This window comes from Peromyscus eremicus, chromosome 8a (assembly GCF_949786415.1).
Source record: "Peromyscus eremicus chromosome 8a, PerEre_H2_v1, whole genome shotgun sequence".
Lineage (NCBI taxonomy): Eukaryota > Metazoa > Chordata > Mammalia > Rodentia > Cricetidae > Peromyscus > Peromyscus eremicus.
Window position 1 is genome coordinate 12,337,729 of NC_081423.1, and position 24,048 is coordinate 12,361,776.

At 50.9% G+C, this 24,048-nt stretch overlaps 1 protein-coding gene across 1 annotated transcript; it reads right to left on the minus strand.

The window, feature by feature from the left end:
* Positions 1-885: 885 nt before the first annotated feature.
* Tbc1d24 (TBC1 domain family member 24) lies at positions 886-23,850 on the minus strand. The gene is made up of 9 exons (XM_059270171.1): positions 23,790-23,850; positions 9,852-9,947; positions 7,623-7,725; positions 6,261-7,344; positions 4,835-4,993; positions 3,750-3,813; positions 3,368-3,463; positions 2,652-2,883; positions 886-2,406 (listed from the first exon to the last, which is right to left on the minus strand). The coding sequence occupies exons 4-9, from the start codon at positions 7,223-7,225 to the stop codon at positions 2,252-2,254; spliced, it is 1,671 nt and encodes a 556-aa protein (XP_059126154.1). The 5' UTR covers positions 7,226-7,344; positions 7,623-7,725; positions 9,852-9,947; positions 23,790-23,850; the 3' UTR covers positions 886-2,251.
* Between the last annotated feature and the right edge of the window lie 198 nt (positions 23,851-24,048).

The window sequence follows — 24,048 nt, forward strand, 5'->3', positions numbered from 1 at the left end:
TAACATCAAAAGCTAATAAATAATAGAAAATATTAATAAATACTAAGTAGAAACACTCAGTATCAGATAAGAATAAAAATATAAAGAGAATGACACAGGCCTTTTGGTAGAAAAGTCAGAAAAAAGGAGATATTAAATTTAAAGAACTGAGTATGCTGTGGGTAAAAGCTAAGAACTTTGCTTATGATGTAATCATGACTAAGTATCGACCAGTCTTCTTGGGCTGGACCCCCAGGAAGGCCAGTGGGGGCCACACAAAACAAGAAATCTACTACCCAGTCAGGAACCTTGCAGGGCCCTGCGCACACTGCCCAGTCAACTTAATCTGGTTCTGACAGGCACCCGAGTCCCAGTGGCAACGCATGGGTGAGCATCATGATGGCACAGCCTGGAAAAGTCCTGGGGGGCCTCAGAGTTAATGCAAGAGGAAAGTGCTGAGCTTAATGCCTCTGAGCCTGGCACTTAGGAGGCTGAGGCAGGTCATGATTTTGAGGCCAACCTAGGCTACATAGGGATTTCCAGGCTAGCCTGGGCTACATAGGGAGTTCTAGACCAAATAGGTTACCTAGTAAGATCTTGCCAGAAACAACAATAACAAAAACCAAGACGGTGTTAAGTGAACACCAAAGTTGGGATTACAGGCCTGGGACCATGGGCTCAAGGAATGGGTGGTAGGGGCTACAACCCTCTGTGGAGGTGAGCAACAACAGTTCCTCCCAGTACATCTTCCCTCTAGAGAGTCAGATCAACCTGTCCCAGAAGCCAGCATGGTGGGAGAAGCGGTCCACTGTGCAGAATCCAAAGTTCTATTCAGGTTTACCAGATGGCCCAAAATTTCAGAGGGCTCCTCCCTGCCCTGCTTCTTGTGCCAGGGAAGGATAAACCTCCCACAGCAAGAGTATCATCACGGAGACGAGCATTGGTGTGACACATGCTGACTGAGATATGCCAGACACAGTCATGTGGGAACCAGTGCTGATGAGGCATGGCAGACATAGTCATGGGGGAACCGGGCAACTGTCCGTATGATCCAGACTTCTGTGGCCCCAGCACAGCCATTTGGGCCACTGCTTCTTCTCTCTTCCTCTGTGGTGCCTAGACCCTCAGGACCAGCTGAGGGAGGTCACAGGGTGGGAGGAAGGTCCTGGGGAAATGGAGCTTGCTGCAGTCCTCTCGGAGGTGGTACTTCCCTTGGCATCTCCTGTGTGCCAGGCCAGTACAGGGCTCAAGAAGCACAGACATCCAGAGACTGGAAGGTAGAAGGGGTAGCACACAGAAAACATGGCATGTGGCTAGCCATCGTGACAGCACAGGGATCTGAAAGTCACACTGGTTTATCAAATGCTGTGCGAACAGGGAACCACAGGCCTGAGGGGAAGGCAGAAGGGTGAACTGAGACAAGCATGCCATGCTAGGGTTCGGGTGACCCTGGGCCTCAGTCACTACAGTGACAAGGAAAGAAAACACAGGAGTCACCAAGACTACAGGAGTTCGAGGGGGCTACAGGGATGTACAGCAGGAGGGCAAAAGCCTCACTGAGCCCAGTTATCTCTGAGGAGAACCCTGGAAAGGGAGCTGACTGGCCAGGTTGGTCAAAGAAAGTCTCTCCAGAGGCCACCTTCAGGTGTGGACTTGCAGTGAGGTGCAGCAAGAGCTTCCGGCTCTGCAGACACACAAAGACAAAAGACAGCTCTCCAGCCCTCATCCTTCTAGGACAGGAGAAGCTGCAGAGCCCTGCACAATACTGCCCTCCCCATCCTATCCTGGAGCAGCAAATGTAGCTCAGAGAAGCCTCAGAGGGTCAGAGGCCTGAGGCGCTACAGAGCCAAAGAACCAGCAGGGGGCACCACAGACCCACATTTGGCAAGAAGATTCCTTTGCCCTTTCCCTACAAAGGGCTGAGGCCCAGGGGCAGAGCAAGGTAGGCCTGGGCAATCTTGGGCACAGGACCCCTCCACGCAGAGCCAGGACCCTGGGTGAGGGCAGACACTGGACAGCATTGGGAGTATAACAGCCCCTCAAGCTCAGAAGTAGGAGGGTTCAGGGTCCTAGCCTAACAAGTCCAAGGCAGAGGGGCAGCCAGTCCAAGCAGCAGCCAGGCTTGGCTCGTGACAGTGACGTCCCCACTGCGCACCAAGCCTGACTGCTTCATAGGGGTGGTGTCTCACTCACTCCCTGCTCCCTCAAGAGGCAGCTTGGCCTCCGCCCCATCACTCCACAACGTGGCTCAGTCACCATCAACGCAGACCCATCACTGGGTGTCAGGGTCTTGGAAGCCCCAGGCCTCCACAGCTGAGATGAGGAAGTTCTCGGAGCAGAGGGGTTGGTTGTTGAAGGTGTCGCAGTGTCCAGTGCGGCCGCGGTTCAGATCCCCGTCAATGTAGAGTGCTTGGCCACCTCCTCCCCCTGTGGGGTATACAAGGGAACAGATGACATTCTGCTCTAACCACCACCCCATGCCTAGACACCCCATCATCTCTGTCCCTGAAGGGTCTGTTAAATAGCAATCTCAGTAAAGAGATCTTTGGACTACAAGTTTCCCTGGGCCTGGCTGGCCTGGCTCATGCTTGTTTGCTAGCCCTTATCTCCCATTTTCAGCTACCCTCGATCCCCCATGTCCTCCTCCCAGACTGAAGGGAACAGGTGCCTACCAATGATGAGGCAGTCATTGCCCCCAGCCATGAACATGGATTCAGTCTTGGAGGGCAGGTTGAAGTGCCGGGCAGCCAGGAAAGGTGAGAGCCGATCAGCAGGGTCTGAAGAGATGGAGTGGCTAAGGAGGGAAGGAGTGGCTGCAGCCTCTGAGGACTTGAAGGATGTCGGCCTAGTCAGCTCTGGATGCTTGATGACCACCCACTCGTAACGCTGCACCTCTGGCTGCAGCTGGGGATGAATGGGTGGCAGTCAGAGTAACTGGCATGTGGCACCTCACTGGGCCTTCCTGCTCCAAAGCTACAGCCCATCTCCATCCTGCGGGTGGAGAATCTGCTGTGAGGTGAGTCCCTAAGTGAGGGACTGTGGCAATGGCACACATTAGCAGATGAGGCCCTGCTAGCTCTTGGGGTGCTCATAGTCTACCCAGCAAAATCCAGAAGTAAATAAAGAGTATGTTTTAGGATATTTGCTACAATGAAAATGAACCAAGGCTCTTGTGCTGGGGTGCCCAGGTACATGGCCTGGTGATTTCTGAAGCCCTCCAGACAGCCTCTGTGACAGCCAGGGGTCAGACAATACCCTGGCCCAGGACAGATGCTAGACCTACTCTCAGTCTTGGAGGGCCGATGAAGTGCTCAGAATGTCTGAAGAGACAGGAATAGCTGAGGAAGGAAGGAGTAGGCAGAGGGACCCCACAGTCAGCCCAACTCACCCTAAAAACAAAGCATTCTCCGGTTCCAAAGAAGCTCAGTTTGCCTCCAAACTTATTTCTTTCGCTCCAGTCTGTTGACAGGTAGGCACCACAAACCTAGGGAGGAAGGCTGAGTGAGACCTTCTGGGGTAGCTTCCTGTCCTCAGGAACGTCCTCTCGTTCAGGCATGCTGAGTGACCAAGTCCCAGCTTAGGGGTGTTCTATATTGCATTTTCCCACCACTGAGGGCAAAAGGTTGTGGGAGAGGACTGAGTTTAGGGAAGTGTACCCTCTGGGTCATTTTGTCTTCCCCTGTGGCTCTCAAGCATGAGAACAAGCTCCATGCTGGGACCATATCTCACACTCAGGTATTGGCATCAGCCCTGGAAACCAGGCTCCTCACCTCCTTTTGCGTGGTCTTGATGAGCAGGAGGGTAGGCTCATGTCCTTCACACTGGAAATAGAACCTGGGGGCAGAGACCACACGTGCTACCTTGCATGTCCTCCCTGGCACCTCTTGTTAGCACCGCTAACTGTTAGTCCCAAGGTCTAGGGTAGAGAGGCCTAGGGACTATGCTCTTTTCCCATCACCTCTGTCCACAGTAGCTACGGACCTTGCAATGTCACTTTGGCCAGGCCAGGCTGCCCTGGTATGAAGGAGAGTCACAGTGCATTCCCCCTCAGGCAAATCTGAGTGCTGAAAGCAACAGGGAAGCAGGAACCAGAGAAACAGGAAAGCTCAGCCCTGGACATGTGAGGAAGGTGAGAGGCTTGCCACTGTGATGCTCAGGTGTCCCTGGGGCTGGGAGAAGATGGGGGTGGAGGGCGATGGGGATGGGGGGGTTCCTCTGTGTAGCCTTGGCTATCCTGGAACTCAGAGGCTGCCTGCCTCTGCCTCTGAGTTCTGGGATTAAAGGTGTGCGCCACCACCACCTGTTGAGAAGTGACTCTTAACTAAGGTGAAATGCTTGTGTGGTTGCAGGCAGGGGACCTGTGGCTGGGGGAGGGTGGGCCAGAGTTTGTGAACTGTCATTTGAGATTTGAATACTAACTGGACCCAACCGATCTAGCTTGGAGGGCAGTGCGTCCCTACTAGAGTACAGGTGCTTACACAGACAGTCAGAGCCTCAAAAAGGGGTACCTGGCCCAGGCTTGTGATGGACACAGTGGGTGAGGGTAGCAGGGAGACCAGGGCCAGCTGTTCAGGTGACATCTCCCTAGTAATTCTGAGCTCCTAAGACGGGAACTTTGATTTTTGTGTCTTTATGATACCCACATAGTGCCCTCAGGTGTGGTGCACACAGCAACAACTTCCAAAGTCTCCAAAGCCTGGGAATGATGGAGGGCCAGGGAAAGATGCTCCTGATTCTCAGGCCTCAGAGGATGAGGCAAGACCTTATCAGGATCTTAGGTTCAAAGGCTCACTTCCAGCCACCCCATGACTTCGTGGAGCACAGGATGTGGTCTCAAAGTCTTGGGGCGCCTCACCTGGTTAGGCTGTACCCGTGCTGCAGCGAGGAGAAAAGTAAGAGGGGTTGGCAGAGGGCAAAACGCTCGGGGATCCAGGACCAGATGTCTCTCATCTCCTTCACGCTGACGATCTCTGAGCGGAAGTTTTCTGCATGGACAGCCAAGTGCACAAACTGCCTGGGAAAAGTGGGGAAGGGTGAGAGCCCACAGTGACCAGTCCTGACTGTACCCCTACCCTGAGGCGCCACAGTGACCAGTCCTGACTGTACCCCTACCCTGAGGCGCCACAGTGACCAGTCCTGACTGTACCCCTACCCTGAGGCGCCACAGTGACCAGTCCTGACTGTACCCCTACCCTCAGGCACCACGGTTTCATTTTGGTACATAGCCTGGAGAGGATCTCTCACCTACTCAGCCAGGTTTGCAGTCTGGCTCTAGGTGCCAGCTGGAAATGGGGTGAAATAATTCCTAGAAGCCCCACCTCCCACCTGATACATGGGAGAGTGCCCAGCCTAGGGGTGTGGGGGACAAAAGCCCTTTTCTTTAAGAAACCAGGACAAATGAAGTAAGCCTCCAGCAAGGTAAGGCTGCAGAGCCAGCCAAGCACCAGCAGATCTCACAAGTGAGGCAGAAAGATGGACAGACAGACAGACAGATAGTGCCTGTATCAATCAGGCTAAAGCAGCAAGCAGAAGCCACCCAGGAGAGCCAGGTGGGCTTGGGAGACAGTGAGCAGCCAAGCCAGAGCTGGCTGAAGAGAGGCAGGGCAGAGAGGCCAAGCTTCGTTCAAGGTGTGGTTTCAGACCTACCTTTTAGAAAGTGAGACACTGAGAAACAGGAGGAAGCAACGGACACGGAGAAGAAGAAAAATAAAACAGACAAGGTGAGGTTAGTGGTGGGCATGGATCCCAGGTATGCCTTCCTTTGGGCCTAGGAGAAAGTGAACTCCACACCAGCTGCCATGCCTACAGCAGTCTATAGTGTCAGGTGTCAGACACCATGACTCTCCCAACCCTGTACCCCAGGGACAGGGAGCCCAGAACCAGCATTCAGAGGAATGCCAGTCATGAAGCTTGGAGCTGGAAGGGCAGAGCAGGAGCTGTTCTCATGTGACCCCTAGGAGGCCAGCCTGGCAACTGCTGGACCTTCTGACCACCTGGCAGCATCAGCTTCCTTGTCTTAAGGCCATAACTACAGAGTTTCCTGGTTTCTAGTGTCTTTCTGTCCACTTGTGAGCAGGTAGACAGACAGAAGACTAGAAGCAGACCAATGGCTGGCAGGACAAGCTCATGCTCAGATCTTGAGGATGCATTCCACTAAAGCTCCCCATTCCACAGATGCAATATGCTTACCGCACACACCCCCGCACCCCCACACCCCCACACCCCCACCCCACACCCCAGAGGCATGAGCACGCATGCACATGATCCTGGGGCCCACCTACCTCTTCTGTTTGACAGTAATGCCCTTCTGCTTTAGTGCTTTCTCATTGGCCATTTGCAAGAGCTGGATCTCCTTTCGGGAAAACAGGCGGATGGCAAAAGCCTTCTCTAGTAGTTTCTCAGGGGACACTGTCTTGGCAATGTCCTTGACAAATATGCGGATGTCTTGCTTTACATTGTCGGACTCGATGGGCTGTCCTGCTCTCACCTTGTGGAAGAACTTGAGGATGGCCAGAGCGACACGGTACAATACCTTGTAGCCTTCTACAAGGAAGACATCAAAAACACGAGCAAAATAATTGAGGGGCAGCTCCCCAAACAGCCATCGCTGCCAGTCAGAGTAGACCTGCAGGACGTCCTCTGATACAGCCACCATCAGTTTGTGGGCCGCCTGGCAGTACTTGTTCACCAGGTCCCCAAATGTCATGCAGGAGGACTCGAAGGCCAGGAAGCTCTGGTCAATGAGCTTCTTGCTGGGGTCATTGCAAGCTAAGATGCGGCAGGCCTTTTCAAAACACTCAGCCTCGTCAATGCTGTAGTGCAGCAGCAGGGCCACCACAGCAGGCAGGGCAGGGCAGAAGGAGATGTCGGGGAACTGATTGGCGATACACAGGAGAATCTTGCGCACAGCCCCCTCACCCCGTGTGTTCAGGCAGTAGGTGGGCACCTGAGTGTTGTCCACAAACTCAGGCAAGGGCAAGCTACTGCTGCTGTGCTTGCCCACAATCTTGCCCACAATATCACTGTACACGCTGGCGTCAGGTGTGACCGTGCGGCAGGGGATGTCCCGGATCAGGCGCTGGTACACTTTCCCCCGCAGGGCGTGGCTCTGAGCCCAGTAGCCCTGTCGTGCCAGCTGCTTCAACTCCTGCAGCTCTGTGCAGTTCAGTTCCTTTGGCCCCAGGTCCTGGATGGATGCGTCCATCTTGTCCCTGTCCACAAAGCAGTTGTACCCTGGGGAGTCCATGGTGCCTGAGGTGCCTGGGAGGTAGTTCCCAGGCTGCCAGGAAGGGAACTAAGAGCAGCTAAATCTTGCAGCCCCGTCCTTGGGGGCTTTCCGTCAACCAGTCAGTCATCCCACACAGCCTGCAGGATTGAAAGCAGTTTCAGTACATGCACTGAAAGTTCACATTTTAAAGAACTTTGCTTTGTTTTTATTCGTCTAAAAAGGACCAGGAAGATAAATAATTGCTCTGAGAAGTCATCACTAACTCTGGAGAACAACTTCTTTTCACAGAATTTATTTGTTACCAGAACAGGCCATGTGTTCCAAGTAACGAAAAGCTAGGGACAGGTTCCCAGTAATGCTTTGAAAGCCTGACTCTGTGGGCCCAAGAGATGGCTGCATGGCTAAGAGTGCTTACTTCTCTTCCAGAGGACCTGAGTTCAATTCCCAGCAACCAGTTCAGGGAGTTTAAAACTGTCTGTAACTCCAGTTCTAAGGGATCCAACATCCTCTTCTGTCCTCTGCAGGCAAAGCACACATGTGGGGCATATAAACAAATGCAGAGAAATGATCATACATAAAACAACAAAATAAATCTTCCTTTTTTTTTTTTTTTTCCCCAAGACAGGGTTTCTCTGTGTAGCTTTGGAGCCTGTCCTGGAACTCACACTGTAGCCCAGGCTGGCCTCGAACTCACAGAGATCCGCCTATCTCTGCCTCCCAAGTGCTGGGATTAAAGGCGGGCACCACCACCGCCCGGCTTTTTTTTTTTTTTTTTTTTTTTTTTGGTTTTTGAAGACAGGGTTTCTCTGTGTAGCCTTGGCTGTCCTGGAACTTGCTCTGTAGACCAGGTTGGTCTCATAGAGTTCTGCCTCCAGAGTGCTGGGATTAAAGACGTGGACCACAACTGCCAGGCATAAATCTTCTTTTTAAAAAACATTTAAGAGGGTCTGAAGAGATGGCTCAGTGGTTAAGAGCACTGGCTACTCTTCCAGAGGACTGGGGTTCAATTCCTGGCACTCACATGGTGGCTTACAACTGTCTGTAACTCCAGTTTCAAGGGGATCTGGCATCCTTACACAGACATATATGCAGGCAAAACACCAATGCACAAAAAATAAAAATAAATTATAAAAAAAAAACATTTAAAATTTAAGCCAAGTGGTGGCGATGCATGCCTTTAATCCTAGCACTCGGGAGGCAGAGATAGGCGGATCTCTGGGAGTTTGAGGCCAGCCTGGTCTACAAAGTGAGTTCCAGGACAGCTAGGGCTGTTACACAGAGAAACCCTGTCTCCAAAAACAAAACACATTTAAAATTAATCTTATTTACCTGTATGGGTGTTTTGCCTACATGTGCATCTGTATCTGCGTACCATTGTGTGAATGGTTACTCTGCATCTGGCTGGCGACTCTGCCCTTCTTCTTCCCAGAGCTCTCTCTGTCCAGAAGTCCCACCTATACCTCCTGCCTAGCTATTGGCCGTTTAGTTTTTATTAAACCAATCACAGTGACACGTCTTCACACAGTGTAAAGGAATATTCTACAACAATGGTGGCTCACAACTCCAGTTCCAGGACACCCTCTTCTGGCTTCCATAGGCACCAGGCACCACATGGTGCACATATATACATACAGGCCAAGCACTCCTACACATAAAGTAAAATACATTAAAAAAATAATGCACACCTTTATTCCCAGCATTTGGGAGACAGAGGCAGGTGGATCTCTGTGAGTTCGAGGCCAGTCTGGTCTACAGAGTAAGTTCCAGGACAACCAGGTCTATTACACAGAGGAACCCTGTCTCTAAAAACCAATAAAAAATAAATAAATAAAGTAAAAATAAATCTTGCAGAGCAAAGTGTTGCATGCCTTTAATCCCAGTGCTTGGCAGACAGGGACTCTTTGTGAGTTCAAGGCTAATCTGGTCACCTAACAGTGAGTTCTGAGCCAGACAGGGCTACCCAGTGAGACCCTGTCTAAACAAACATCTTAGCCTTAGACAGAGCAGTACATGCAACTAAGGAGCACTGAGAGTGGGAGAAACAGTCTTCCCTGTGGAAGAGCCCCCAGTCGGTCATTAAAGGCCAAGTGGTCAGTCTTGAAATCATATCTATACAAGTAAACATTACATGGACTAAACAGGTCATGTCTACATATTTAGAAGTGTGTGTATGTGTGTGTAACAAAGAAAAAGAGGCCAAGGGGAAATGATGTAATTACATTATAATTTCAAAAATGAGAAAATTATTATTAAAAAATAAACCTAAAATAAAGGCATTATGTGGTGCAAATATAGATATGTGGAGGTAAAACACTCATACACATAAAATTAAAAAAAAAAGTAAGGGCTGAATGGAGCTCAGCTGTAGAGCACCTGAGCACCTGTCTAGTGTGCGAGAGGCCTAAGGTTTGGCCTCCCACCCAGAAAACAAGAGAGAGAAGAAGGGAGAGGAGGAGAGAGGGCAGTGGAAGGGAGGGGAAGGGAGAGGAGAGGACAGTTGAGGGGAAAGGCAAAGGGTGAGATATACTAAGAGGCCATGCACAGTGAGCTATAACAGCCCATTGGTTTGGGTTCTAAAGCTTCCACCAAAGACTGCTGTCCCAAGCACACAAGCCCAATAGTCACTCATGCACACTGGGCTGACCTTCCTGATCTGGATGGTAGAGCATCCAACAACGTCACGGGAGTTGTCTTCAGTGCGTTTAGGTAAATATCCACACCACTCTGATGTCTCTTGTATCTAGAAAATTCAAGTAGAAAATGAACAGAGAAAGACAATGCTACTGAGTTAAAAAGAATTTTATTTGTTATTTGTTTTTTCCAGACAGGTTTCTTTGTGTAGCCTTGGCTGTCCTAGAATTATTCTCTGTAGACTAGGCTGGCCTCACAGAGATCTGCCTGCCTCTGCCTCCTGAGTGCTTGGGATTAAAGGTGTGCACCACCACCACTGCCCAGCACATTTTTTTTTTCTTAAAATGATAGTCTTACTATGTATCACACACTAACCTTGAAGCTGTGATCATCCTGCCATGGCCTTCTAAGTTGTGAAATTACAGCTGTGCATCACCATACCCTGGTCCAGAATTCCTTCCACTTAAAAAAAGAAAAAGGGCGAGGTGTGGTGGTAAACGCCTTTAATCCCAGCATTTGAGAAGCAGAGGCAGGCAGATCTCAGTGAGTTCATGGCTAGCCTGGTCTACATAGGGAATTCCAGGACAGTCAGAGCTACACAGTGAGACACTACCTCAAAAAAAGTAAAAGAGAAGAAAAGAGTTGATTCTTTTTATTTTATGTGCATGAGTGTTCACGTGCATGCCAGAAAAAGGCATTGGATCCCCTGGAACTGGAATGGCAGCCAGCCTTGAGGCATCATGTGGGTGCTGAGACTGAATCCACATCCTCTTAATCACTAAGCCATCTCTTCAGCCCCTACTGATAAGTCTTAGGGGCTTCCTTCAATTAATCATTAATTAAAACAAGGTTTTCTGGGGCTGAGGGTGTAGCTAAGTGGTACAGTACTTAGCCATGACTGAGGCCTGGAGTTTAGTGTCTGGCACCACACACAGAACCCAAAATTGCTGCCAGCACTGTAACCATATTAGATAGATGTTAATGTGTCCCAGTGGGACAGCCTTGCTTAGAGCAGGACCAGTCCTGTGGCTGACTGGCAGGGTGGGGAATCCCTCTTGTATGTCTCAGAAAGCAGTAGGCCCGCCTGCCTGCTTCCCCTCAGCCATGCCCAGGCCATGCTGCACCATTTCCCACCTACAGAGCCACCACAGGCCCATTCTTTGTGGTGACAAGGACCTGTTTCCCCTGAGTGGAATAAAAACATTTATAAATAGAACAGGAGTTGAGCAGAGCACACCAACCCATTCCAGGTTGAACATTAAACTGAAGCCTCCAAAAGTGATGGAGCTACTGTTCAAAGAATTCCTTCAGGAAGGACCAGGCACAGAGTGCTGCTTTCTTACAAGAGGTTATGGAATGAGCTGGAGCTGGAGGAACACTGAGACAATGCATCCCAATGGTCTCTCCTCCTCACATTCCACTCAAAGGGAACCATATGTTACTGGGGCTAGGCACATGAGGTTTTCTCCAGGCATCTATAAAATAAGCTCAGCTACCTTGTAATTTCAGAGGGTCTGACGCCTTCTTTTGACCTCTAAGGTCAATAGGCATGCATATGGTGCATATATGTACATGCAGGCAAAACACTCATAATTATAAAATAAAGCAAAACTCAAAAATCTTTTAAAAGATGGGCTCAGGATGCTTTTATCATGTGATAAAGGAGTACATAATCGGGCTGGAGAGATGGCTTAGAGGTTGGGAGCACCGGCTGTTCTTCTAGAGGACTGGGGTTTGGTTCCCAGCACCCACATGGTGCCGCTCACAGCCACCTGTAACTCCAGTTCCAGGGCATCAGAAGCCATGGGTGGTTCACAGATATACATGCAGGCAAAACACTCATACACACAAAAAAATTAAAACTACATAATTAAAAAAGAAGGCATAATCACAAAAGGTCAGATAAGACCAAATTACAGAGCAAAACTTGTGAGTACTGTTCAAATCATCGCTTGAGTCCTAGCTCTCTTCAACTGAAAAGGTTTCTACCACTATTGCTTTGGTGTATGGCCCTCAAAACCTTTTATTACATTTGCACACACACAGTACAATTGAGCCATATCTTTTATAGACTGGTCATTGAGATGGGGAAGTAAGGAAGGCAGGAAATTCATTAAAAACATAAAATAAACCAGGCTTCTATACTCACACTTTGGAGAATTAAATTGTTTATTTATTCATTCATTGTTTTTGTTTTGTTTCTGAGACAGGGTTTCTCTGTGTAGCCCTGGCTGTCCTGGAACTCGCTCTATAGACCAGGCTGGCTTTGAACTCAAAAAACCCGCCTGCCTCTACCTCCTGAGTGCTGGGATTAAAGTCATTCTTTTACTTTTTTTTTTTTTTTTTTTTTTTTTTTTTTTTTTGGTGTTTTGGGACAGGTTCTCTCTATGTAGCCCTGGCATAGCCCCGTGTCACTACGTAGGGTGACACAGCACACACAGGACATCTTAGTCTGCTGCTTGGGCAATGTGGACTGGCCACACAGTAGCATAAACCCTGCACGGGTGCTGCCACTGTGAGCAGTGCTCAAGAAGCCACTTTCCCTCAGCCTGAGGGTTGAGGGTTGTGATTTGTCACCACAAACACTGCATTGCCCCAAAGTGCCTCTCTGCACCCTCAGCTGGTCCTCTCAGTGGCATCTTTGGCTGGCCCCTCTCCTACAGTTCCAAGTGCTTGGATGGAAACACTCTATAGCCTGTGCCCTCAGCCCTGGGCCTCACCAGCAATTCCAAGGAAGCAGGAAAAATGCCACTTGACCCCTGTGGACTCATGGAGCAACAGCTGGTGATGTTTCAGACAGCAGGGACTCCACACAGTGGGTCTGCAGGGTGACAGATACTTTACTGAGGGTCCATGCTGTGACATCTCCCACGAGATGACATGTGACCTGGAGTAATGAAATTGCCACAGCTGGGAGAAGAGCTCAGCAGTGTTGGGGACAATGTGAAAAGGGGACAAAGCCCCTCAGAAGAGCAAGCGGTGTGGCTAGAAGGCACAGTCAACACCAGGAGCAGCGAGGCCAGCAGGGCAGGAGCCGAAACATGCACACAGAGAAGGTGCCGCCTGCCTGGGTTTTACGCTAACAACAGTGGGAAATGGAGAAGGGCACGAACTGATAGAGATTTCTGGTGCAAGGGTTAAACCGAGACTGTTTATAGACAGTACTCCATCAGCATGACATGCCAGGACAGCTCAGATGTCCCAGCATTTTTCTTTCGAGGCTGCACTTGATACTCAGGAGCCTGGGAGGACTATTGCAGTGGCAATAAGGTGCAGTTCTTCCACAGGCAGTGAGGCCAGAGCTTGAGTTCTGGTGGTAGCCCCCAACTGCCTCTTTCAACAGTTTTACTTCCCTGCCCTGAGCTGCATCTTTCTCCACTTCACAGGCTTCCCCTAACTTTTACAGCCTTTTCTCTACCAGTATGGTGACTATTTGAAAGTTCAAGTTACTGAAGACAGGAAGAGAGTATGTCTTTTTTAAAACAAAAAATGTATATGGAAAGAAATGCTTTCCAGTTCCCCCAAATGTTATGTTGCTGGATTGGATGACATGTTACAGGGGATACCTGCAACCTGTCATAGGAATGTGTCCTCTGCCCACAGTGTTGCCCTGGGTTTGCCAAGGATAAGATCGAAGGCTCAGAGGAGCCATAGGTGGCTGCAGGCTCAGCCACATGGCAAGGCCAGTCTTCTCCGAGGAGAGGCATTCCTGCAAGATACCTCCTTCTTTTTCTTTCTTTCTTTTTTTTTTTTTTTTTTTTGGTTTTCGAGACAGGGTTTCTCTGTGTAGTTTTGGTGGCTGTCCTGGATCTCACTCTGTAGACCAGGCTGGCCTTGAACTCACAGAGATCCGCCCGGCTCTGCCTCCTGAGTGCTGGGATTGAAGGCGTGCGCCACTGCTGCCCGGCTCCTGTAAGGTATTTCTACCACAAATGCCCCAGGGAAACTCAGGAGTCAACACCTCCATCTATAGTAAGCCTTTGTTTTGCCCTTTGATTACACAGAGGAGGAAGGTGACTGGGACTGGGCTGAGAGGAAACCATGGTCACTGACACTGGCTTGACTGTTCCATCATCCCTTCAGGCGGGTCTCTGGCCAGGAGGTAGGGCTGGGTGGTGTGAGTAAGAACAGGCCCTATAAACTCACATTTGACTACTTGGTCCCCAGCTGGTCATCTTCAGCCACAGATGTGGCTGCACAGTCCACCCCGCTCAGTCCCAAGGCTAGCCTGACGGCCCAGGATTTACTGCACTTTAGAGATGAAGGCAGTGGGAGAGAGGTGCTGGAGAGTCCCTGCACAGGAGGAACACCCAGTCTGCTGAAATCCTAAGGCCCGTGAGCCTTCCACACTATCACTGCCCTCCCTGAGGTGTAGGCCTCTTCACAGTTAGCTCTGCCCTAGCTCCTTCCTCAGCAAGGTCAGGACTCCCTTTTCAACACCATGAGGCTGTCCCAAAACACTGCTCTAGTCATGAGACTGATTTCTCACCTCTTTTCCCAAACAGGTGGATTTGAAAACAAACTCCTTAGCATGTGACATACGGACTGTGCCCTGAGGTTTACATTGTAACACCTGGACACTGGGCCTCCCTTCCTAGCTACTTGTCCTTGTCACAGGGAATGGATAAGCCAACAACAATCACAGCTCCCCTTTGCTCCAAACTTTTATTCGTTCCACAAACTCTTAGTTAGTTGCTCCTCCCTGCCTGCCTCAGGCTGGACCCTGGGGATAAAACAGTACAGGGCTCCAGAAGGGACCCACAACCATAAATGCACACAACGATGTTACCTCAAGTCTATAGACATGGGGAGCTGGTTGGGGTGGGTGAAGTTGGGTAATGAGGGATAGCATTGCAGGAAGGAAGGTGGGGGAGACACCACTAAGTTGGGGGTCTTCAGTGGGCAGTACTGAGAAACTGGTGTGAGATGAGAAGCAGAAGTTAATATGTGACATCCCAGATCTCCAGTCAGAAAGCCACCCTGATGTCTGCGGTAGAAGAGTCAGGGAGAAAGGAGGGTCTAGTCCAGTGGAGAAAGCGGAGAAAAGGGCTAGTGGGTGGGCCATGGAAGGTCCAGATGGAGTGGCCCCCCAGAAACAGCTTAGGGGCAGAGTCCAGCACACCCATGAGTTTCCTCCAATGCTGGTGGTACAGGGAAGGTATCCACAGCCACGTCCACACAGCCACCAAACGCAGACAGACTGTCCTAAGGGAGTCCTATGCCCCTGTGCAGCCTTAGCCTGACCATGCTTCTCCAGCCACGGGAACAAGCTGACTATGACCCAGGCCCCTGCCTGACTGAACCTTAGTCACCATGCCACATGCCAGCAGTGCTCAGCTTTTCCTCCCCAGTCTTAGCAATCTCCATATGCTTTCCTGGAGACCGGAAGTGGGACACTGGACAGAAATAAAGAATGGAGAGGCTGGACCCCAAGGCTGAGCATATGGGAAACCTGATGCCTAGTAGGCATCATAGATAACACTGAATAACAGAAGGGGGCAGTGAGGCACTGTGGGCATTTCCATGTGACAGACAAGCATACGTTCCTCCCACACAGGTCACACTAGCATAATTCAGGGCATGCCCATGCTTGACCTTCAATCTTAACAACAGGGACATGGGGGGAAAAAAGAGCCCATCAGTCCAGGGGAGGTGCAATACGCATCCACTAAAGGACACAGCAAACCTCGACATCTACTTGGCACTGGCCATGCCTGGGCCGGGGGAGGGCCACAGGCTATGATGTCTGGGGCGGGGGAGGCACGGCTATGACTATTGTGACAGTGATGGTTTGCTGTCTGGTAAGATGCTCAGAGTGCCAACATGTCCTGAGCACCTGGCCCAGTGGTGAATGTGTGGGAGGGGTGTTTAGTGGCTCAGAATAGAGATGCCAGCATGTAGGGAACCTGAACGGGCATCTGAAATGGTAAGCACGGGGCAGATACTGGGAGAGGTGTGTGTGGGGGTAACCCAGAGGTATACTACTGAGACAGGGAGGAGGGGAGGGGAGAGGAACACATTAGACAGCTTCGGGGCCAGGGCAGGGGTGCTGGGCCTAAGAGCAGATCTGGACCAAGGCAGAGACAAGAACAGAGGTAACAACTAGCAAGCAAGAAGAAGCGACAATTACACCCTCTTGGTGCATGAGCTCTCCTCCTACCCACCAGGGACGCATCTCCAAGGATGTGCCATTCTCTTAAGAACCTGCTGGACATACAAGACCTCAGGGAGTTGTCAGGAATCCTGGGCACTAGAGTACTGGATGCCCATCGTCTCCTTAGACCTCAGCCCTGGCACAGGATAGCACAGAAGAAACCTTGACAGTAAGGGGCCACTAGCTTAATCCACCCATCCCACATCCAGTCTTTTCAGAACTTTCTTTCATATATCTCCCAGGTCTCTTGTACCTAGATGGGTATAGCAGATACAAAGACAAGATATCTGCAGCACCGGCAGGAAGTGGATTTGTAGACACACTGATAATTAGGACATACTTAGGGTGGTAGAACCCTTCTTGGAGGAGACTCCAGTTGGAGGGCAGATAAGGTACAGTGGCATTCCATGGAAAGGACCAGAACACACGGCAGTAGGGAAAGCTTTCTGTGTTCAGGAGACTTGAAAGGCACCGAGATGAGGAAGTATGGGCTTTCATTCTCGAGAGGTCTGTCTGTTGCCAGGAAAGTGGGTACAGCAGCCCCGCCGCCGTCAGAATCACTGTTAGACGTGACTGAAGGCAGGCTGACCACCCAGGGTGTGTTGCATTTAGGGTACAAGCCACCCTGGGCCTTCACAGGCATAATGTCATGATGGGAGAGGTTCTACATAGACATGCTTCCAGACTATTCCCTTGGAGACCCACTCTGAGCCTCCTCTGAGCCCCACTACCTAAGAGAATCTCAAGGGTAGAGCGGTGCCAATGGCCAGGGTGATGAGACTCACTCTGGGCTTCAGGCTGTTCAGCCCCTACTCCTCCTTCTTACCTTCCTCCCCCAGGACCCTCCTTCTCTCTCTTCTTATTTCTGAACTAGCCTATGGCACCCCCATCACCACCACACACACCTCCCCTCTCTGGAGGAATCCCTGCCACCTCTCTTCTCTAGGTCTCTGGCCCCCTGCCTCCAGCCCAGAGCCTTGTTCTCTGTGCTGTTATCACTAGAAGGGTGGGTGGAGCAGCCCTGCCTCAGGCCCCTGGTGCTCACACACACACACACACACACACACACACACACACACACACACACACACACACACACACACCATTACAAACATTTATACATTTCTACTTCATTATATATACCCAGGTCATCCAACCTCATTCCACCCAGAGGCCAAATATTCATAAATAGTGTCTGTCTGTCTGTCTGTGTCTCTCTCCTCTCCCCCAGCCCCAGATAGATTCTCACCATGTAGAGCTGCAACTCACCTGTAGACCAGCTAGCCTCAAACTTACAGCGATCTGCCTGTCTCTGTCTCTCTAGTTCTGGGATTAAAGGTGTGTGCCACCACGCCAGGCCTAGAACCCGTTTCTTATGCCTTAGCATACCCAGTGCTCCTTCTCCCCTGGAGCACTGGTCCCCATCTGCCAGCCCCTTCACTCTGCTCCTTTGCAGCTAAGCCTAGACCAGCCACACCAAACCTCAGCTCCCGCTTGCCTTGTCCCCTTGTCTCAGCTGCCATGTGGGGGGCGGCCAAGCTGAAGCACGCTTCTCTACACCCACATCAGAGCTGGAGAGGGAACCAAACCATCTGTTAACGGGACTCGATCACGTTGGGCTCTGGGTGCTGCCTGGCAGGCCTTCTCGGCTTGCCTCCAGCCCCTCTCCTGTTCCCAGGCGTTGGCTCACAGCCTTGCCCTGCCCTCTGAGAAGGGCAGGTTGTCAGGCAGGAGCTTCCTTAATCTGGATCCACACTTGCTGCCATGGCCCAAGGACAGGCCCCCTCCAAGGTTCTGATCTCATTTCCCTGGGCCCTCACCAAGGTCCTATTTTAGCCCTGCCTCTTCTTTTAAATGCCCTCAGCGTCAAAGAGTTGGTGACAGCAGGGCTGCATCAGACTCTGTCCTTTAGGACATCACTACCCAGCCGCTATACATAACAGATACTCCAGGCCCTTATCTCCCTAAAGCACTCATGTGTGATGTCACTCCCTGGGCTGCTCTCTTGTGGATGTCTCCTCAATGTCACCGCTGTAGATACCAGCTTCTTCTCAACCTATGCATGTGAGCTCTGGTCCCTTACCTCCAGCTGCTTCCTAGGCATCCCCCACATCTCATGACCTTCATGCTCCACTGCAACTCAGCTCAAATCGTAGCCACGTCCAGAGATTGGCTTGTCACAACATCTAATCTGAGATCCTTCTTGTCCTCCACCCTTCCTGCCCCTCCCACAGCAGCTTCAGGAGCCCTGGTCACACAGTGCAAACTACAGTTCCCATGATACAATCAGAAGGCATGTTCCTTCTAAAGGGACATGAAGGAGGAGAGGCAGGACATATTTGTCCCCCCTTCCTTTCTTAGCTCATTCTAATTAAATCTCCTTCAGGGTCCCTCCAGTGACCTTCCAGGCCAGTGCCCCCTTATCTAAGTCAGTTTCCACCCCTTTCAGCACACTGAGGCATTGTCCTATTCTTCCACTAGCTTACAGCTTCTGTACCCAAATGTCACATTACACTCTGTGTGCCTGGGAAGGAAGAAACCAGAGAAGGAGACAGGTTAATTTTGAAGGCTGAAGAGCAGTAGGAAGCCTTAACAAACTTGTCCTATGCAGTGACCCCAGAAGGCAGGCTGTATGCTGCCTCAGCCCTGAAGCACAGCATAGGAATTTCTCAAGTATTAATAGTGACTGGCGCTCACAGCTGACTCCCTGAGAAGCTGGTTACAGGGAACTTGATAGTGGGCCTTTTGCTGGTGGCACACAATGGCAGGCACGTGCCAGGTACAAAAGGGATGTAACCAGTAATGAGGCTTGAGTCACAGCACCATGGGCCAGCTGGACTGCTTGCCGGCTGGAAGTTCAAATGCAGGTCTTCCTAGAGGTGCCTAAGATCATATGTGGGACTCTGAGACCCAAGCTTGGCTAGCCATTCTAGACACAGGCAGGGGCTGGATCTCTATAGGGCTCTTTTCTTCCCACAGCAGGCCAGGAAAAGAGCCCCTCAGTTTGTACAGAATGAGAATCTGAGGGAAAAAAATCAGCCAAATGACAGCAGCAGTAGAATTTCCAGATCTGAGTTCCAAGTTAGGTGTCCGAGACAGGTGTGCCTTACAAGGCTAGGCACATGGCAGGTTCTCAGCAAACATCTTCAGACCAAGTAAGACAGCTGCTTGGGAGTCATGAAGGCTTAATCATTTTAATAGGCATTCAAGACATGCTTCCTGCATGCCAAGGTGCCAAGTGCCGGAGGGCAAAGACGTGAGGCATTCCTCAGCCCTCATCTCAGGAAGCCATGATCAGGACAGAATACTGACCAAGCACTCGAAGGTACAGGCATTACCACTGGAAACACAGGGCATCAGAGCCCTCTGCCCACAAGGAAACAGGGCCCAGAAACAGCTTCCTGGAGTGTCTGCCTCAGCTGGGTCCTGAAGGGTGAGGAAGCCTTAGCCCCAGGCAGCGGCACAGAAAACATGAGCAAAGGACAAAGCCACCGAGCACAGAGATCCTTCTGAGTCTAGGTACTGTCTGGAACGAGGGCATAGGCCAGTGAGTATCTTTATGGTTCAGATCAAAAGGCAGTCTAAGGGTGGAGAATGACTCAGTTGGTAAAGTGCTTGTTATTGAAGCATGAGGATGTAAGTGTCCAACCCCCCAGAATCCACCACATACAAGGCTGGATGTAGCAGGTACATACCTATAATACCAACACTGGGGAGGTAGAGAGAGGAGGTCAGTGGGGCTCACTGGCCAGTTTAGCTGAATTGGCAAGCCCCAGGTCCCCGTGAGAGAGACTATCTCAAAAGATAAGGTGGAGAGCAGTTGAGTGAGACATCAAATGTCGACCTCTGGCCTCCACACACAGGAACTCACATACACATATACACACACACCCACAAAGGGGGAAAACAAAGACATTTATAGTCCAGCTCACAGGTTCCAAGAAGCCTAAAAGCCTGGGATTTACTGAGCTGCTAACAAAGGAACGTGTCCTTGTGTGTTGTGCTAGGAAAGGCTGAAGGAACCCAGGAAGAGAGAAAAATACTCCAGGGCAGGAATATGTCCCATAACTCAATTCTTCTAAGAGTCCACAAGCTTCCAAGACAGGAATGCCTGAAGGGCTTTGCTGGAAAAGATGGAAGGTAGCTACAGAGTAGGAACAAAGTGATTCTAGGCCAGGCTGGTGAAGGGAAGGGCAGCCTTCGGTGAGACCCAGACAATGAGTTACACTTAGAACAGCAAACCAGTTTTTATTCATAATAGACTCACCAGAGTCTCTGAGAGTGGGTAGAAACCAATTAAACTGTGTAACAAGCTGGGAGACAGTCACATACCTGTGATCCCAACACTCAGGAGGCTGACACAGGAGGATCATGAGTTTGAGGTCAGCCTAGGCTACACAGTGAGAGCATGTTTCAAAAAATCAAAACCAAGTTTGGAGATAGAGTTTGGTGGTTAGAACACTTGCCTACCACTAGGCAGAAGTCCTAGGTTCAGTTCCTAGTACCACAAAACAAACAGGTGAAAAATCAGGCAGGACAGAGTTTCAGACACAGTGCGGTGGTCCGTCACTTGCAGGAAAACATGCCAGGCTAGAGGGGACAGAACAGCTTGCACAGCCCACAGACAAGTGCTCTGAGGCTGTGGCAGACAGGGGCTTCTGTGACAGAACCAGTTTTCCCTTATCCATGTGGCCCCCACAGTGTGGAAGAAAGACTATGGAGTGGACACCACATGCTTGGCCTCGCTCAGTTCTGCCCTAAGTCCTGCCTGTCTCTAAGGCTGACCGCACAGAAGCTGGAGGCCTGGGAGGAAGGCAAGGCATTCTCTAACTGTGAGTTCTAACTGTGAGAATACACTGAGAGGTCCAACCCGAGAGGAAAGTGGGGTCTTTTGAGATAAGTAGCACCCAGTCTAGAAGTTCCCCAAAAGGCAGACAGGAAAAGTCCCTGGAAGGCAACAAGGCCAGGGAAGGCTGTTCCTTTGGCCTTCAGCACCCCCTTTTACTCCAGAGAAAACCTGGTCTCTCACAGAAACACAAAGCTCATCCCTTACTCCACCTACAAAGCAGCAGCCTACAAACCAGTCCTCGCCCTTATTTAGTGACTTAAGGACATAGTATCAGGAGTCTGTATGTACAGCCCACTCACTCCCCAGCTTAAACGCCACACAGGAACGTTTCCCACTCTCGAGCTCCAGATCAGAAGACACTTTACCCACTGCCTGGCACCTCTCCAAACTCAAAGCCTGAGTCCTTCCCAAGCCTGTCTCTTTCTGTACTCCATGCATTGTGGCCTCTGGCTGCCAGGCACCCCCAAGAGCCCCCTTCCGCCCTGGTTCCTGCCACCCTGGCCGCCGCTTGTCTCAGTCCCGCCCTTCTGTTTTATGACTGTCTCATGGGACCTCAACAGTCCCCACACTCAGCACAGTGGCCCTACAGCTTCAGAACACATTCATCTGACCAAGTCCCTCACAAGCCACACTCTCTCAGAAGCTTCCAAATCTCACTCAACACTGTGTCCACAGTGTGTGCACGCACATACACACACACACACACACACAGAGCATTTTCTTTCTTTTTTCCCTTTAGCACTGGGGATTGAGCCTAGGGCCTTGTGCACTCTAGATAAGAATCCTATTACTGAGCATGTTCCCAGCCCTTTCTGTCGTTGTTTTGAAACACAGTCCTGCTCTGCAGCCCAGGCTGGCCTAAAATTTGGTCCTTTTGCCTCAGTCTCCCTACTGAGACTATAATTGCATGCGACCACACCCAGCTCATTCCCACCCCACCCCCAGGGCCTGGGCATTGAACACAGGGCCTCACATATACTCGGTAAGCACTGTTGAAGTATGAATTCAATAAACACATGTCGAAAGGGGAGTGAAAATTCCCATATAATGAAATTCAGGCTTGTTCTCAGTAAAAGGCCTGAGGGCTTCTTAAAAAACTATTATCTGCATTTAGAAGGTGATGGCTGCAAACAGCCACAGAAACAGCTGTTTGTAAAGGTTTGTTTTCTTCTATTTAGAGTTGTCAAAACAGAGAAGGTATGCTCAAACAGGTAAAACACTGAACGGGGCAAATGTTAACTGTTTTCTACAACCCATTCCATCGTCCTGTGTACTTTAAACTAGAAACCATGCAAAGGCAAACACTTTACTATGTCTTCTGAGGTTGGCTCAGTCTCTAATGAGGATTAGGAGCAACACTGTGTACCCAAGGTCACTGAGACTTGCTGGACAGTCCTGGCAGGTGTGGTTAGTCAGAGCTAGCAAGGTACACATGCAGGTGAACTTGCAGGCCCAGGGAGGTGAATTTGATTGTTGTTATGAAAACCCTGGCTAGATCACTAGATTACTTCTGTAACCCGAAAGGTCACCCTTAATCCAGTTGAAAGCCATTACATGGCTAGTTCACTAGTTGACATCTGTCACTCAGAAAATGGCATCTTTATTCCCTCCAACAAGCACTTAAGAGAGTGCGTGGCCCAAGGAATGCCAGGCCACGGGGGAGCCACAAGTGGAACCAATGTGGCCTATTCACATAAAGACCAGATTCTAAATACACCTGTCACTACTCAGTACATCCCATAAAGTCTTTATCTGAGTGCTGAGGAGATTAGGTGAGGATTAATCCTCAGAATTAAAGGAAGTACTTGTAGGGGTCACAGCACTCAATAGGAATGGTCACTATCAAATATCTGAAATGTCTTGATCACTTGTCATCTGGGTTGATCCTGACACCAACCTAGGCTACACAGAATTCACACCAGCAGAGCGAGAGCTTGAGAGAGCATGAGCACACTCATTTCTACAACTCAGTGAACATTTACAGGTGCCTATGGGGGTTTGGGGGGTGGGGGGTAAAAATGAGAATGGAGTCCTTGACCCCAAGTAGATGAAATGGCAAATGTGTCAAATTATGGAGCAGCTGTACAAATTGCCTGGAAGTCACCTGCTGGTCTTCCAACAGAACATGGTGAAATGAGGAAAATCATTTTGAGCCTCTACCCACTTTGGAAAGACGGTAACACCACTGCCATAAAAGCCAACCTATACCTGCCTATGAGCCAGTTGGTTTAGGCAACCTTTGGCGCTTAAGGTTAGCTCAGTAAGCCTTAATCCAAGACCTGAGCACAACTGTTTCTGAACTGAACCAGGTTTGTCAAGGAAAACTGTGGCCAGGCCGCCAGCATCCCTGATAGACTGACTTCTGTCACGTGGAGCCCACCCCATATGGTGCCAGCTCTGCCCTCCGGCTACGTTATTCAAGACTCCAGAAGCCCAGGGCCAAGCTAAGGCACAGGTGACCCAGACAGGTCAGGGACACTAGCTGGATAGGGCTCTCTGGCTGGGAAAGTACCTTAGCGCCAGGGGGGCAGCTGTGTCATCTTTGGCAAGTGAAGGGTTCGAACTGTTGCAGGTCTCCGAGGGCAAAGGTATATGAACTGTTGCAATTTTGAGCAAATACAGAAAGAGGATTTCCTATTCCGCAGAGACGGAAAGTGCCCCAAGGGAAGGTTGACACACAGGCAGGTCTTTCCCACGACAAAAGCCGAGAGGAGGCAGCGACGACCGAAGAAGGCCCGGCCTGCCCAAAGGGATCTGACACCCGGGCCCGCGTCACGCACCAGCCTCCGGAGCACCAGCCTCCGGAGCCCCCTAACCTGCTGCGACCAAGACACCAAGTACCGCCGTGTCCCCCTCTCTCAGTATGTCCGTGCCGCCGGTCAGCGCACGGTGGCAGCGACACCCCCCACACCCCGCATCCAGCCGCCACGCCCCTGCCGCGCACCCACCTCGGCGCCCCGCACCGCACCGCTCCCTCCAGCTCTGCGCTGGACCGCGCTGGCCTTTCTGCGCACGCGCGTAGGCGGCCCCGCCCCACAAGCACGCGCTTGCGGGCTGCCCACCCCGAGCGCCCCGCGTCTCAGCGCGGCCGGCTCTGGGCATGCGCGCTCGCGCCGGGCGGACGCCAAGTCGGAAGCATGGGGCTAGCCAAACAGCGGTTCCCGCGCTCGGGGGCGGGGGCTCGCCTAAGGACGTGGGGGCTCTAGC

Excerpts from the sequence above, each read along its gene's own strand:
- Tbc1d24 (XM_059270171.1), bottom strand. The coding sequence starts at position 7,225 with ATGGACTCCCCAGGGTACAACTGCTTTGTGGACAGGGACAAGATGGAC. Across the intron at positions 4,994-6,260 it reads ATTACTGTCAAACAGAAGAG|GCAGTTTGTGCACTTGGCTG; the intron begins GTAGGTGGGCCC and ends CACTTTTCCCAG. Across the intron at positions 2,884-3,367 it reads GAGAATGCTTTGTTTTTAGG|CTGCAGCCAGAGGTGCAGCG; the intron begins GTGAGTTGGGCT and ends ATTCATCCCCAG.